This window comes from Emys orbicularis, chromosome 11, assembly GCF_028017835.1.
Source record: "Emys orbicularis isolate rEmyOrb1 chromosome 11, rEmyOrb1.hap1, whole genome shotgun sequence".
Classification (NCBI taxonomy): domain Eukaryota; kingdom Metazoa; phylum Chordata; order Testudines; family Emydidae; genus Emys; species Emys orbicularis.
In genome coordinates, this window is record NC_088693.1 from 35118078 (window position 1) to 35133446 (window position 15369).

Consider the following 15369-nt stretch of genomic DNA (forward strand, 5'->3'; position numbering starts at 1 on the left):
TCCAGTAATTTTCCAATTGTATTTCTCTTTTTATAACAACTACAGTTTATACTTGTTTAAATACACTTATCCTCAAGTTAAATTTTCAGCATGTCCTTAAGGCAGCCTCCTTTTCTGCACCCATGATTTTTCAGATGCCAAAAAACTCTTAGGTACAACTTAGCCCACCAAGACTTTTTAGTACCTAATGTACCTAGTGTACACATCATTTATTCAGAAGTCCGAGTTACCTAAAATTCACCTGCAATTATTTGCTCACACAATTTGAGTTAAAAGTTAGAGGCAGTGTCCAAACGATCTGGTCCATGATTTGCAAGACATCTTATTTGCCTGAATAAGTTTTTCGCTAAGAATTTTATTGCTCTCCTTATTACTCTTTATAATGTAGGCACAATATAATGGTATGTGACCCCATGTACATGTCTGCAACCATATTTCCTCAGGATGTGATCTTAGATCACAAACTAAACAGGGACAGAGTCTAGTGAGTACTTGTGATTCAATCAATTACAGCTTTTTCATTCATGCACAGAACTACTCACATCACAACTTTTATCCAAGTTGGTAATTGGTTAGGGACACAGCTGGCTTTAAATATTGTTTGTATCCAAATACATTATGGGTTCTTCTTGGTTGGTAACTGAGTTTCCCCCTTGCCAGAGGCCTAAGATAACACATGGGTCTCTGTATAACTGGTGTGACACGCTTATGTTTTCCAGTCTAAAGGGACTCCCCAACCAGGCCCATGTAACCACTTTAGCTCATCCTCCTGCTTCTAGTTATATGTACAGTAGGAAATCTCAAAGTGCAGAGCCTCATATACTGCTAATGCCACTCCATGTGTGTGTCCTTAAGACATTTTATCCCCTGTTGAAACATTGAGATAGCAGTTTTCCCAGAATGCACTGATACAAAAACATTGGCAACACGGTAGTTATAGTCATATAAACAAGAATGATACTTGGTTATGTTGGGTGGGGAGGGAAGCGATGTATGGACATGACTCAACTTCTGACCCAGCCGCACACAACACAGGTGGTGTTCTTTTTTAAAACTATTTCATGAATGTCTAAATATTCTAGAATACCCACTAGGTATCTCTTTTTAAAATGCAACACATAATAACCAATACAAACATCAGGTGTTTGTTACTATATCATGCAAAAGTAAAGCTTTTGTACTTTAGAAAGTCATAAATACGTACAGGATTGGCGAGGGGGGGGGGGGAAAGTATCCAGGGAAAATCTCAAATTTAAATGATAGTTTAAGACAAATACAATAATGGGCCTGAAACATCTGCAGCATGACCTTTTTACTATTTCTCTTTATTACCGTGCTTTTATTATGACTGTTCTTGACTATGTTTTAATAATATCTGGGAAGAACTACCTGTTGGAAACAGTACTTCTGTGTCTCTTTCTTCCACAATACTTTCAACAGGGGTTGATTCTGCAGACTCTGATGCTGAAACAAAGTAAAGAAAACGTTAACAGACAGCTTTCTTTTTAAATGCAATCCTTTATTTCTTTTACACCGATATATACCTGAAACAAAATTTCTAACTTTGACCTTACAGATTAGTTTGTTTCTAAGGAATGAAGTACTTTTGTCTCGGTGATTAAAGCTTGTTGCAACCACACCTACAGTACTGTCAATTCCATGGTCCACACCCCCCCACACACAGCCCTCTGTGCATTTCAACTGTTACAATATTACAGACCTTGACAGAGAACTGAAGTTTGATACATGACATTTTCCTCTAACATTGTACTGTTTTCATCTGTCTTTTTACCTAAACATATTCTTAAATAAAGGTGTTTGACATGTATGTATGGTTTTACTTAAAAGTTCAACCAATAGGGTGACATTTCTTTAACATTAATATTTAGCCTAGGTCCATTTCTGCCTAGTTAAAAAGTAAAAAGATTACCAGTTCTTTTACTGTTGTCACTTTGGTCTTGTGGTATTCTAGAGGGTGGGGAGGGTGCTTTGCGCTTAGTCCTTCTCAAAGAGGAGTTAACAGATGATGTGCCACTCAGCTGCAGAGAACCTGTTCTCACTATTCCTAGTCTCAACTGACCCTAAGGGGGGAAAAAAATCAAAAAAACAAGAGTATTCCGAGAAACAGCAAGAAAAGTCTGATTATTGTACTCCAAAATTTATACCTGAGATAACAAACAATCCTCATCCACTATTAACCAAAATTCAAACAACTTGTTAAGTTTCTAATAGTTTCTCTGAGCAATACTTTTAAACTATTCCCAAGGGGAAAAATAATCAGAAAATGGTGGAGCGGTAAGAGAGGGGAATTATATCTCGTATAGTGTTGGATATTCAAAAATGTATCACAACAGTGACGATAAACAAAATTCGTTGTCACAAATGTTATGAAGAGAATAACCTGGAATCTCTCACGCTTTTAAAAAAGCCCATTTCAGAAAACTCTGATGGGGAATGTTCCTAAATATGTTGTAATATGGTGTAAAGACGTAACTGTAACAACATTTTAACAATTACTCTAACAAAAATAGGGATTTAGTTCTCTTTGCCAGTGTGCACACAATATGAAAACATCAAAATACACAAAGGTATAGGGCATCTGAGGGGAACTTTTTAGTTTATACCAGTGGCTCTCAAACTTTTTTACTAGTGGCCCCTTTCACATAGCAAGCCTCTGAGTGACACGCACACCCCCCTTATAAATTAAAAACACTTTTTTATATATTTAACACCATTATCAATGCTGGAGCAAAGCGGGGTTTGGGGTGGAGGCTCGCGACCCCCTCTGTAATAACTTTGCGACCCCCAATTTGAGAACCCTTGGTTTATACAGTATGTTGCTATGGCAGTCCTGTATGTATTTTTTAAAAAACTGTTCAGTTTTCTTATCACTAGTTCATCATCTCAAAAGATAGTTGCCATAATTTTGCCTGCCATTGTAACAGCTATTAGCCTGATACTGAAGTAACCTTGTAGCTCTACATCTCAGAGTGATTACTTTCAGGATCCCAATGATAAAGAAATATGTTTCATCCCTGGTCACAGATGCCCATTCCTGTAGCAATTTTGATCACTGTCACTTGTCTATTTGACAGCATAATAAAATCCAGCAATCACATTCATTTTATGGTAGCAGAATCTACACTTGAGCCAGACCTGGGGGTCATCTTCAAAGGAGTTTTGTTTGTGTTTCAATTAAGCAGTCCACTTCATAAAGTAGAATATGAAGGAGCAGAACTGGAATAAACAGGCTCACAAATCTCTCTTTTACTGATGATCCCTCCATAATTCAAGAACCCATTGACAGCAGAATTCTTGACCTTGTCAATACCCATGGAGTAAGATGCCTTTCATTTATCAAGCTACCACTGAACAACAATTGCGTCTTAAAATAAGCTGACATTTGTTCAAAAAATAGGATTTAACGCCAACTTCAAATAAGTTTGTCACAGTACTATACATGTGTAATTTTTTTATTTGATAAATGTTGTTTAAAAAGAGGCTGGGTGAATATCAATAGGGAAAAATATGGTGCAAAGTTTGTTTCAGTATGCATATAACACTTTGTGTGTGACAATGTTGGCTGCTATTAAAGGGCATCCTAACAAGATGGCGATTATTGACACATTAGGAAAAGAGCCACTTAGCGATTCACATGAAACAGCACAGGGTTCTCAGGTTGCCCTGAGGACAAGATGGGTTAATCTTACATGGCATACCCCAACTAGATGTCAGTTACAAAGAGGACAGTAATCAATTGCTCTCCATGTCTATCAAGGAGAAGACAAGAAGTAACAGACTTAATCCACAGCAAGGGAGATTTAGGCTAGATATTAGCAAAAACTCTCTCACTAGCTAAGTACTGGATAATTAAGTACTGGGATAGGTTATCAAGGTAGGCTGTGGAATCTACATTGTTGGAGATTTTAAAGAACACGTTAGATGAACATCCATCAGGAATGGTCTAGGCGTACACAGTCCTACCTCAACACAAGGAGATAAATTAGATAACCTCTTAAGGTCCCTTCCAACTCTACATTACTATGATTCTATATCCAGCTTTAAGAAGTTAATATAATGGGATGTGATATTGAGGATAGATAGGGCCTTCTAGGCATGCAAATCAGCCTAGCAGGCAGCTGGATTTTGTGAAATATGATTAATATGCATGGAAATGAGGCCAATAGGAGAGCATCTATAAATCACATACCTCTTACTGTTGTTGGAAATAAAGGAACAAATTCTGCTCTCATTTCCACCCATGCAAATCTAGTATAAAGGGAAATTTCTTAAATTATGGTAACTGGAGTTCTTCAAGATGTGGTCCCTATCTATATTCCACTGTGGGTACACATGTGCTCCATGCACCTGAAACCAGAAGAATCTTGCACGCAATGTCTGTTGGTCTGTGCCAGCGCCCTTGCTCTCCTCATGCTCTGTAACTAGGGTATAAACAGCAGTGCAGAGCAACCGCCTCTCCAGTTTCTTCTCTCTCATGAATCCAATTATGATCCAGAGCAGAGGGGAAGGAGGGCTGGTAGTGGAATACACATAGGGACCACACATCTAGAAGAACTCCAGTTACTATAAGGTAAGTAACTTCACTTTCTTCTTCGAGTGCTGGTCCCTATGTGTATTTCACTGCGGGCGACTGACAAGCACTACTCAAGAGGAGAGGCTCCGAGGAGGCAGGCAGTATAGAGGTTTGAAAGATTACTGCCCCAAAGGATGCATCATCTGTGGAGGCTTGAACTAAGGTGTAGTGTCTCATGAACATATGGATAGAACTCCATGTTGCTGCTTGGCAAACGTCAAGAAAGGGTACTCTTGAACCAAAGCTACTGAAACTGCTGTCGCTCTATAAAAATAAGATCTCACTATCTGCAGGTGAGGGAAATGTGCCAACTGATAAAGTGGTATACAGCAAGAGATCCGCTTAGATATTCTCTGAGAGGATATGGCTTGTCCACTCACTCATTCCTCTGTAGCAATGAACAATCTAGGTTACTTTCTGATTGGCTTTGTTCTTTGCAGGTAAAATGCTAATGCACATCTCAGGTTGAGGGAATGAAGCCTCTTCTCCTCATTGGTGTCATAAGGCTTTGGGAAAAGACACAGATAAGCATATTGAGGGACATCTGCTTTTATGTTTAGGACAGCCTGTCTCCTGTTCTCATAAAAAGACCCCAGTGAAAGGTCTTTAGTTCTGCTCCATCCCACTCCTGGTGCTAGGAGGTCATGGTGCTAGGAGGCGCACATCTCAACATCTCTGGATGATGTACAGAGGAGTGTCCTGTCCCAGCTCTCACTGGGGTCTCATTGCACACTCCATAAGGCATTTCCTAAGCTGGAGTTCTCGCATCTGTCAGGTTTGGCTAGGAAAGGAATGGCAAATACTGCACTTAACAGAAATATGAGCCTCTCTGAGGCAATAATGGCAGCGTTAGCCATCATAGCTGGAAAAAAACAGCAGAGACAGGAGATGCAGCTTTTAAATCTCATTAACCTGGGCATAATCTAAATCCTGTACTGGGGGCCAGGGAGACTCCCTGGGGGAACTAATTAACTACTATAGTGAGTAAACTGTACAAACACTATATACAGTTAAAACTTTATAAAACTTTTGAAATATTTACAGGTTGAGGACAAAAGGCTCAGCTCTGGCACTGAGGTTCCATCTCAGGCTACGCAATGGTAAGAAGGAGCTGGAGAGGCAGTCAATCTGTACTGTCCCTTATATCCTCGGTACAGAGCATGAGGAGAGTAAAGGCACAAGTATGGACCAACGAACACTGCTTCAAAGATTCTTATGGTCTCAGGTGCATTGAACACATGGAATTCACCCACAATGGAATACACACAGGGAACAGCCCTCAAAGATGAACCATGACTTCAGTGGAGTTACCCAGGATTTCCACAGCAGTAAACTGGTAGAATTTAGCCCATTAGGATTAATCAAGTATTGATGCACTTAATGTAGCGAAGAAAATTGGGAAATACCGAACTTGTTCACTCATTGTGGGTTACTTTACTTCCATGTGCCTCTGTTTCTCCTCCCACCCTTTGTTTGTCTTTTCTGTTCACACTGCAAACTCTTTTGGGCAAGGACTATTCCTTATTATATGTTTGTAAAGGGCCCAGTTCAATGGGCTCAACTCTTAAGTTTATGTCCTGCAGGTGCTAATACAAATAATGAATTATAATAGTCACCATCAATGCCCCAGGATGTACTGATTTTAAAGGAACCACTTTTTTACATGTCACAGAATTTCTTCTCCTTGAACTCCTCCCCAGTGGCTAAGAAAATGTTTTGTTGCAAACCAGCACTGCTTGCAAATTTGATTAGACAGTGGAGTAATGCCTACTCTCCCCAGTAGATTTTTTTTTTTAAAGTCTTTCCTTCACTGTTACATTCAATGAAGATGCAAGAAAAGACCAAGACAGACTATTACTTAATTTTACACTGGTAATGAAGAAAAATATTTTTCTCCTCTTCAAATGACAAAGCTTCTCAGCCAAATATAAGACAAAAGTTTAGAACTTCTGTTAAACAGCGCTCTCTTGTGGTTTTTTTCATGTTAACTGGAAATGAAAAGTATTGTGTACAGGATAATTAGACTAATGGTTCATTTGAGAATTTTTGTTTACAGGACTAGCACCAAATTCTAGGCTATTTTTCATTCAGCATTTCATTTCATCTTTCTGGCATGCCAGTAGTCTAATTTATTAAAAAAAAGAATGCCTTTTATTCCAGATTCAAAGCACAGTGCAAAATACAAATATGCAGTGTTTCAATTTACACTGACACTTTTAGCCTTGATCTTTAATTGGACTTCACAACTGACAATCTGTGCTTTACCAAGATATTACCCAACGCATTAATTTTCTCCCAAAATTTGTTGGAATGAGTTCAGTATACACTCAGATAACCTCTCTCATAACTTCATTCAAATGCATTACTATACAAGCAGACAATTTTATTAAGATAAAACTTTAGTTTAGCATCCTTGTGTTTCCTGTAAGTTAAATGTAGTTCCCAAGAGTCCCACTTGTTTCTAATAATTTAGATTGCAAGATTGTTTAGAAGACTATTTTCTTCAACACCACATTAAACTGCATTTTACTACAAAGGATTAAGTGAAGCAATTTAGAAATGACATAAAATCCCAATCCCCTGTGTAGTTAACGGACATATTAATGTAAACCATAATGTATGCAAGTATATAAGCTATTAACTCAATAGAACAAGTTGAGGCTGAAACTCCTATTTATCACTCACACTGTTTAAAATGAAACATCCTTGTTAAAAAATAGTAGTTTTCTTTAAGTATATGTGCAGCACCAGTGACTTTAAAGTTAAGCAACATACATGTCTTTGGAGGCTCAGAGCCTTTGTCATGATTATATAAATCTTTGCTATCTGGCTTTTATCCAATTGCTACAAATACTTTCTTCTTTCTAAAATAAATTTGACTTCTAATCTTACCCATATAAAAATGTATTAATAGAACATTGGTTTATTTTATTCTATTTTTAATAATACAGCCAATATTATGGAAACATACAAGGATATTTAAAATGTATCCTTCAATTGATACATTTATCTCAGTGTGAAATATTTCTTGTTTCACTACTATATGCTCAGAAAATAGGAATTTTTACTTATATTGTGTAACTATTTTTGTTCTAAGCCTCATCAGAAATACCACTGCCTCAGATACTCTTAATCAGTGAAACTTAATTGGGTGGGGAGGTGGAGAAGAAAAAGTTTAAGAATAGCTCACCTGTTCACTGTCATCAACACTACTAGATTTCACAACACAAGATGATGTGTGTCTCACTTGGGCATGTGCAAGATCCTGTGGGACACTTTTAGATGCAGGCATTGGAGGCAAGGGTGCTCTTCGCTTCTTTGGCATTTCAGATGGTAATGTGTTAGAGTCGTACTGCTTGGAAATCGTGTTAGATCTGTTGATAAAAGTTGGCCTGGGTTTGCTCATCAGTGGAGTTGCTGGGGCACTGGCAGTCTTAAAAGGAGGGGAAGAGATAATCAAACATTCTGAAAGTATTTGAACCAGCAAACCTGATTGTTCTGAGAATGTATTTAGACATATTTTGCTTAGAAAATGCCATCTTACTTGTTCTCGTTTCTTCTTACTTCGCTGAAAAAAGCTGAAAAATCCTTTATTTTCTCTCTCCTTCAAAGTATCTTGATTTTGAGAAATTTGGCAGGAGTCTACAACAGAAAATAATAATTCTAGACATTTATTGCATAGATTATTTTTGATATGTTTGGTATATCCTTCCAGCAGGCTGGTAGTGGAGTGTGTAGTAGAGAAAAAAATATTATGAGTAGCCTTTTGAAAGTACAGTTTGAAAAAGCTTCCTGACATTACCAGGTTTTTTGCCTTAATTTTTCTCCTTAAGCAACCATAAATTAGGATGAATTTTACTCGCCAGTGATGTAAAAAGTGTTCCATATTAGCATTGCACTAAATACAATCAATCGTGTTAAAGATTTTAGTTGCGGTCAATTAAAATTTTAGAATTCCATGTACACTGCCATTAGAGTGACCAGATGTCCCGATTTTATAGGGACAGTCCCGATTTTTGGGTCTTTTTCTTATATAGACTCCTATTACCCCCCCACCCAGTCCCAATTTTTCACCCTAACTGCCATGTTCCTATGTACTTTATTTGTTCCTGAACAAAGAAGAAAAACTTTCTATGCATGTAGTGCTTGTAAATGAGTATACCATTTTCAATTAAACACAAACCCATATATATACACCCTTAAATGAAGATGTGGCACAATGGTAACACTCTGACATCTCAGTATGAAGATCACATCATAAACTAGGTATGAGCCATTGGTAAAAAGCCATCAAATGCTTGCTAAACCTGGGAGCAGTGATTTTCACTCAGAATTAGGATTCTATAAAGCAATTTGTTATAATCTAAAAAGATTTATGTCCTATAGGAAAACTAAAATGTTTTAAATGCACAAATATTGACAACCAATGCCACATACATATGGGATAACTACAGGCTAATTGATGATCAACCACTCTGAGTACATAAGGCATGTGGAGGGTGCAAGGAGCTCTTTCATTCTGTATTTCCTTTTGTTTTGGAGAAAGATCCTCCCCCACAGATCATGTACCCTTTTAACTATCCAGCTCCCATTAATTCATAGCTTCTTCATTTCTGCAGACCACCAGTAAAGGCACCACAGATGTAATATGTGAACCACAAATGTAATATGTGCAGTGCACACATCCTAGGAGAATAAAAACTCATGAACACATGGTGTGCTAAATCATGCTACCAGAAATCCACATTAAAAATGGATAGAGGACTATATAAAGTGATTACAAGACAATAAGGTCTCTGGTTAAAAACCCAATAGGTACATTATGTATGCAGTTTTTGTCAGAACTACAAGGCAAGATTGACATCTTGAGGCTAGGTTTGAAATACAAAGACATCGACCAACTAGTGCTAACCACCATGAACAGCGTGAATTCCCTTGTTTAGCGTAAAAAATTATGATTAGGTCTGTATGCATGTCACTTTCACAAAACAAGTGACAAAGTTTATTATTATTAATTATTATTATTGTATTAGAGTTTAAGCAAGATCTCAACTATTTCCAAGGAAAGACAAGAAATCAACTATTGCCATTAAAAACAGTTCAACCACACTGATCGATTTAACAATATCCTGGACAAACCTTACTCAATTAAGTATTTTAGGATACTCATTGTATTAAAATTGTGTGCGCGTGTGTGCGCGCGTGTGTGTGTGTGCGCGTGTGTTTTACTGTGGAATTTTATGTAACTTGTCTAGGAGACATGACTAATGTAAACCCCTTGTGAGCTTCGAAGGAATCTTTTAAACAATGGGCTAAGACGACAAAAATTAACCTTTAAAATTAAGGGGGTTTCCCCAGGAAATTTCTAGGGGGTGTATGCAAATGAACCTCCTCCAGTTATGCAAGAACTCAGCCTTTTGAAGCTTCACCCTGAGTGGGAGCCTTTGTCTGGCTGATTACCTATTTCAAAGGTGGCTTCAAAGATGAAGACAGGATAAAATAGTGGCTCTCAGGGTCCTGAGGGGGCTAGTTCTAAGCAAAAGTTGTTATGAACTGGTGACTGCAGGAGAAAACCCCGTGTGGAGTTTGAAGGACTAATCACCAACAAGAGGTAGGGGTGATCTCTGGTAAGCTTATTAGAATGCAGGTAGGTTCTTTCATTGTTTTTAATATGTTTGACCTGCGATGCCTTTTAATTTAAGAATAAATTAAGAATAAATTAAAAGTGCTTGCTTAGAAAGAGCTATGTAGTAACTTATAACTCTTGGCAGTTACACTGTTTATCATCTCTGAGGAGAGAAGCAAAGCACGCCTGCTTAGGCATTCAGTCTTTTGGGGAATAACAGTGTTGGTGGGGAACTGTTCAGCCTGGAAATATCCTGGTGAAAAGGGAGAGAGATGCAAGTCTCTGCCCAAGAGAGATGACGGCTGAGGAGCCTGGAGCCTAGAGTGGGTGCCCTTGCTGAACCACAGAGGGGGAATACATGTGCAATTGCCCTGAACTGTGGCACACACTATGTGTAATTTTTAGATATGGCTACAGCAAAATGTCTAAAGTTTAAAACTCAAAAGTTGTCATGGATATAGTACTCAACAAGGGCTAGTGCCTTTGCTTCGTTTGAAAATAATTACTTTGCTCCCTAATTTTTTAATTCATATGGGTCTGTTTAGCAAGACTTTGGAGTGTGAACCTCAGTTCGCTCATATTGGAGCAAATCCCCTGCACCCACTACACCACTGACATTTTGGGGATCACCCAGACCAGTAAGGGATTCTGTCACTTCTTGCCCTGTGACCTTGGGAGTGTTGATCATGTGTTGCTATGTCTCAGATCCCTGACACCAGTAGCCTGCCCCCAGCACAATGTCTCATCCTGGCTTCCACCAGCCTAGTTACTCCTTGCAGGGTAACACCTACAACCCTTCCAGTCCCAAGTCTGTCCTCCCAAAGTTCTGAACTACTGGACACTTGGACCAATCACTCCATATCTGACTTTCAGTCCCCATCCTCACAGGAAACCTGCACAACATCTTCAAAAGATGAGCCTGTGAACTTAAATTCAGAACTCTGCTGGACACTAAAAACCAAAAAAAGACTTAACAGAGACACTGGTTTTATGGCGCATTACACACCAGATGTAACACACCAGATGCCCGCTAAGCCTCCTTTGTCCTACAACTGCAAAGGTGTTAAGTGCCCACTTCATTTCAAGTGGGAATCCCTTAAACACGTGGGAATCCCTTAAACTTAATATGTATTTAGATGTGACACTCTGCCTCTTTCACCCCCAGAAGTTGGTCCAATAAAAGAAATTACCTCACCCACTTTGTCTCTCTAAACTCAGTACATATTGACTAGTTAAAATAAGTGACAAGTTCTACTGTTAGAACCCATGGCATATTTGTGTAGCTAACAGCTTTTGAGGTTCACAACACAAATAGCTCACAATTCTTTTCCTTTTTTTTTTTTTTTCCAAAAATAAAAACAATACAGGAAAATTAAATGCAAAAATTGTATGTATACGTATTATCCATCTACTCACTTCTAAAACACCACTGTAAAACATTTCAGTACTTCTTGACTTCACTCCACTAAGTAAATTTTATTTCCAGACAAAAAGATGATTTTTTTCAAATATCTCATTTAAAAAATAGATAAAAAATTACAGTATGTGTATATATAGATATATAGCATGAGTGTATATATTTTGCAGGACAGAGTATTTTGCAGGACAGAGACAGGAAATTCACTTTTTTACACAGTTTTAGTTCCGATGTGAAGAATTTGTAGTTAAGTGCTCATTGTTATTCATTGCTAAATAAAACCTGTGTTCAGATGGAAGTAGCAATGAAAATCTCAAGCAAGCCTCACAATCATATTGTGTACTCAGGGTAATGCTTAAGGCTGTTTAAGACTAAGAAAATGAACCCTCCAGAGCCAGTACTACCCTGTCACAGACTTGCCTATAAAAAAAAAAAAAAAACAACAACAAAAAAACCACTTATGGGACATAGGGTACTCTTCATCACAAAGCTGGGGCAAGTGTTCTCAGGGCAGACAGTATGGTAATAAGCACTGTGCTTAAAATATTCCAGAATAAGAGTGTCTCAGGGCAACTCTATACTTAAAACATTGCATCAGCATAGCAACACTGATGCATCTGCGCTGCTGTAGCGCTTTAATGAAGATTCTCTACGCCGACAGGAGAGTGCTCACTTGTCAGCATAGTTAATCCACCTCCCTAAGAGGCATAGCTATGTTAGTGGGAGAAGCTCTACGGGGAGAGGAGGGGGGGGGGGGGGGGAAGAGAGGTAAGGTTGGCATAACTACGCCGTTCAGGGGTGTGGATATCTCACATCCCTGAGCGATGTAGTTATACCATTATAGGTCTGTAATGTAGACCAGACCTTATTCTGAATTAAGTGTGTTCCACACATGAAGCTAAATCAGGAATAATTGAATTCACACACTACATTGTTATGGATTAACTTTCATGTGTAGACACACTCTTATTCATGGGAAGACTTTGGATAAAGAAAGGCTACCATTATGTTTATTTATCATCTGATTCAGCCAAGCAGTCCTGTTGAAATCAATAGGATACCTAACATGGTAAAGCAGTCCTCAACATCAGTAAGGGTGGCAGAATCAACCTTTTAGTAAAACTTTTTCAATCATTCAGTGTTCAAGGGGCTCCTAAAGAACATTCCTTTGTGGTGATCAAATTAAAATTTATTGAAACACCGTATGATAGGCAGTGTGTCAACTTCTGTAATGATAATTTACGCAAATCTGACACACATTATAGGACATGAAGGTACTTGTTTACCTTGCAGTCTATAAATGACAATGTCTGAATGACAACTCTATAAGCTACAGTTTATATATGTGCTCCTATTTCACTATCTAGCTCAGTAAAACTTACCTTGTAAAGATGATACATTGAAGTCAGCAGCTGAAGTGGCTAGAGAAAGAAAAATGGTAAATTAGTTATAATGATACTATTTATTAGATACAGAACTTAACTGTGGGTTGAGGGAAAGATGTAAATTACATATGAACACTCTCATCTGAGTTTCCAAAAACAGGAAACGATAAAGGGCCCTTTCATAAGAAAGGTCTTCCCTATGTAGAAGAGTAAATATCTTAGAATTATATCTAAAACTAACCACCACCTCAGAATTTGAACTAGTATGACAGTGAAATGCACACAAATTTATATCAAAGACCAGAGATGCCACCATCTGTACATGTGCAGATTGTGCTCTAGAGCACATCAGATTAAAACTAGCACATTTGTTAATATTTCCCATCAGTAGCAAATCATAACAATCCTCTAATAAAATCAATCCATCCACCCGCCCACCCTCCTGGATTGTTTCTAATAGAAAAGGGAAGGAAATTCATTTTGGAGAAAAGTTCACCATGGGTGTTGGCTTCAGACAATTGCTAAAAGGATGCTGATTTTAATTACCTTTATAGCCCCAGAACAAACTTCAGTAAAGCAACTGGTCATCCTTAACCAGGGGAATAGAAGTTAAATAGGAAGTTCTAAAAATAAATAATATTTATGGTATTTTTTCCTTGCTTTTAATTCTGACTAGAACTAAATTGTCTGTTAAACAGAAAGCTGGAGTCTGGAAAACAGTTTTCAAGTTCAAATAATGTAAATTTTTAATTTAGTCATTTGACCTGCCCCAAATTATTGCCTTTTAGCACATACATTCTCAAATAAAAAAAAAGTTAGGAATAGAGTCAGGGAAAGAACCCCAGACTAATTTTATTTTTTTGTCCAAAGTAGTAAATTGGTAGAAGATAGATTGTTTCCTTCAATCAATAACTTTCTTGATCAAAGGGAGTCTCCACTGTAAGGCATAATTCCCAAACTGAGTCTGTTACTCAGATTGTGACTCAAATGAAAAAAAGAAGATATTCCACAATGGACCTGATATCTTTTGCTTGGGAAGGTCAGAGGTATTTAAATATGCTGTCAGGAGGCATACAATATAGAATAAAAACACTTTAAATTTGGAGAGGGGTCTTTGTGATTTCTTATTTATGGGTTTTTTTGTTTTCCAAGGGGGGAAAAAGAAAAACAACAACAGTTAACCTGTAGATAAACTGGTTATTTTTACTGTATTTCTGTCCTAAAATGTAAACTTGTGCTTACAAATCTCAGTATAATAAAAGTAGAGCTGAGCAAAATATTGGATTTCTATCCCAAGGGAAATTTCGAAATATCAATATTTGTTTTTGTCCCAAAACGGGATGAAAAATTAAATTTAAAAATTTTCCACACCATGAAATTCTGTGAACAATTTAAATTAGTAAATGATGAAACATTGTTATTACATTTTTGATTGACTTTAAACATTCAAACATTTCCAAGATTAAAATGTAATATTTTTGTTTGTTAAAATAACCCAAATCACTTTGTTTCGACTTATTTCAACATTAAACTACATTTCTCCAAAGCACATGGCCCTAGCGGGAGTTGTCGTCTGGGCCCCGTTCTCTCTTATAGACCAGGCACCTTTGTTGGACCACATCTCCCATAATACACACACTCACGTGAGTCCCATAACATACAACATAACTCAGTCAGAAGGAAATCTCTTATGGGAGATGCGTCCTCCAGGCAGCCATAGGGGAGAATGGGGGCTGGAACTGCAATTCCCATATGGCAATGAGGCATAGGGAAATGCAGTTTTAATCTTTTGCTGTACTGATTCAAAACTAAATGTTGTGGGTTAGTTAAAAAAAGTAAAGATTATTAATTGGATTAAACCGTCCCAAAATAAAATATTTAATTTTAATTTTTCCACTGGAAATATCATTCTGATTGAAAATTCCCAACCAACTCGAAATAAAAGCTGTTATTTCAGATACTGCTGACTGTGGTGTATTTGGGAAGCAAACTGAGATAAATGTCTTTGAAATAAAACATACCACGTGATGATGCTATGGCAGAGAGGAAAATTTGCATTATGTCAAATGCAGGGATAATGACTATAGAAAGAAGGTACATAGCACTAGTCCAGGGAAGTCTAGCTGAATCACAAGAGCCAATGCTGACAGAACGTGTTCGCATGAAATCTCTCTCAGAAAGTCTTTGTAACAGAGGACTACAAAAAACTTAAGGAGTCCTTCATAAAAGATGGACTTGTGGATAAGGCATGGGATTGGGAGTCAGATGTGTGTGAGCAAGGCAAGTCACTTCCCTGCCTTCTGTCTCAATTTGACCATCACTAAAGTGGAGATAATACTTCTTGCTT

General features: G+C 37.7%; 1 protein-coding gene across 1 annotated transcript in view; it reads right to left on the minus strand.

The window, feature by feature from the left end:
• Positions 1 to 15369, minus strand: part of COBLL1 (cordon-bleu WH2 repeat protein like 1) — a 52920-nt gene that overhangs the window by 18069 nt on the left and 19482 nt on the right. Inside the window, 5 exon segments of the mRNA XM_065413632.1 lie at positions 1390 to 1464; positions 1931 to 2081; positions 7785 to 8027; positions 8139 to 8236; positions 13020 to 13058. Of these exon segments, the coding sequence (XP_065269704.1) occupies positions 1390 to 1464; positions 1931 to 2081; positions 7785 to 8027; positions 8139 to 8236; positions 13020 to 13058 (606 nt within the window).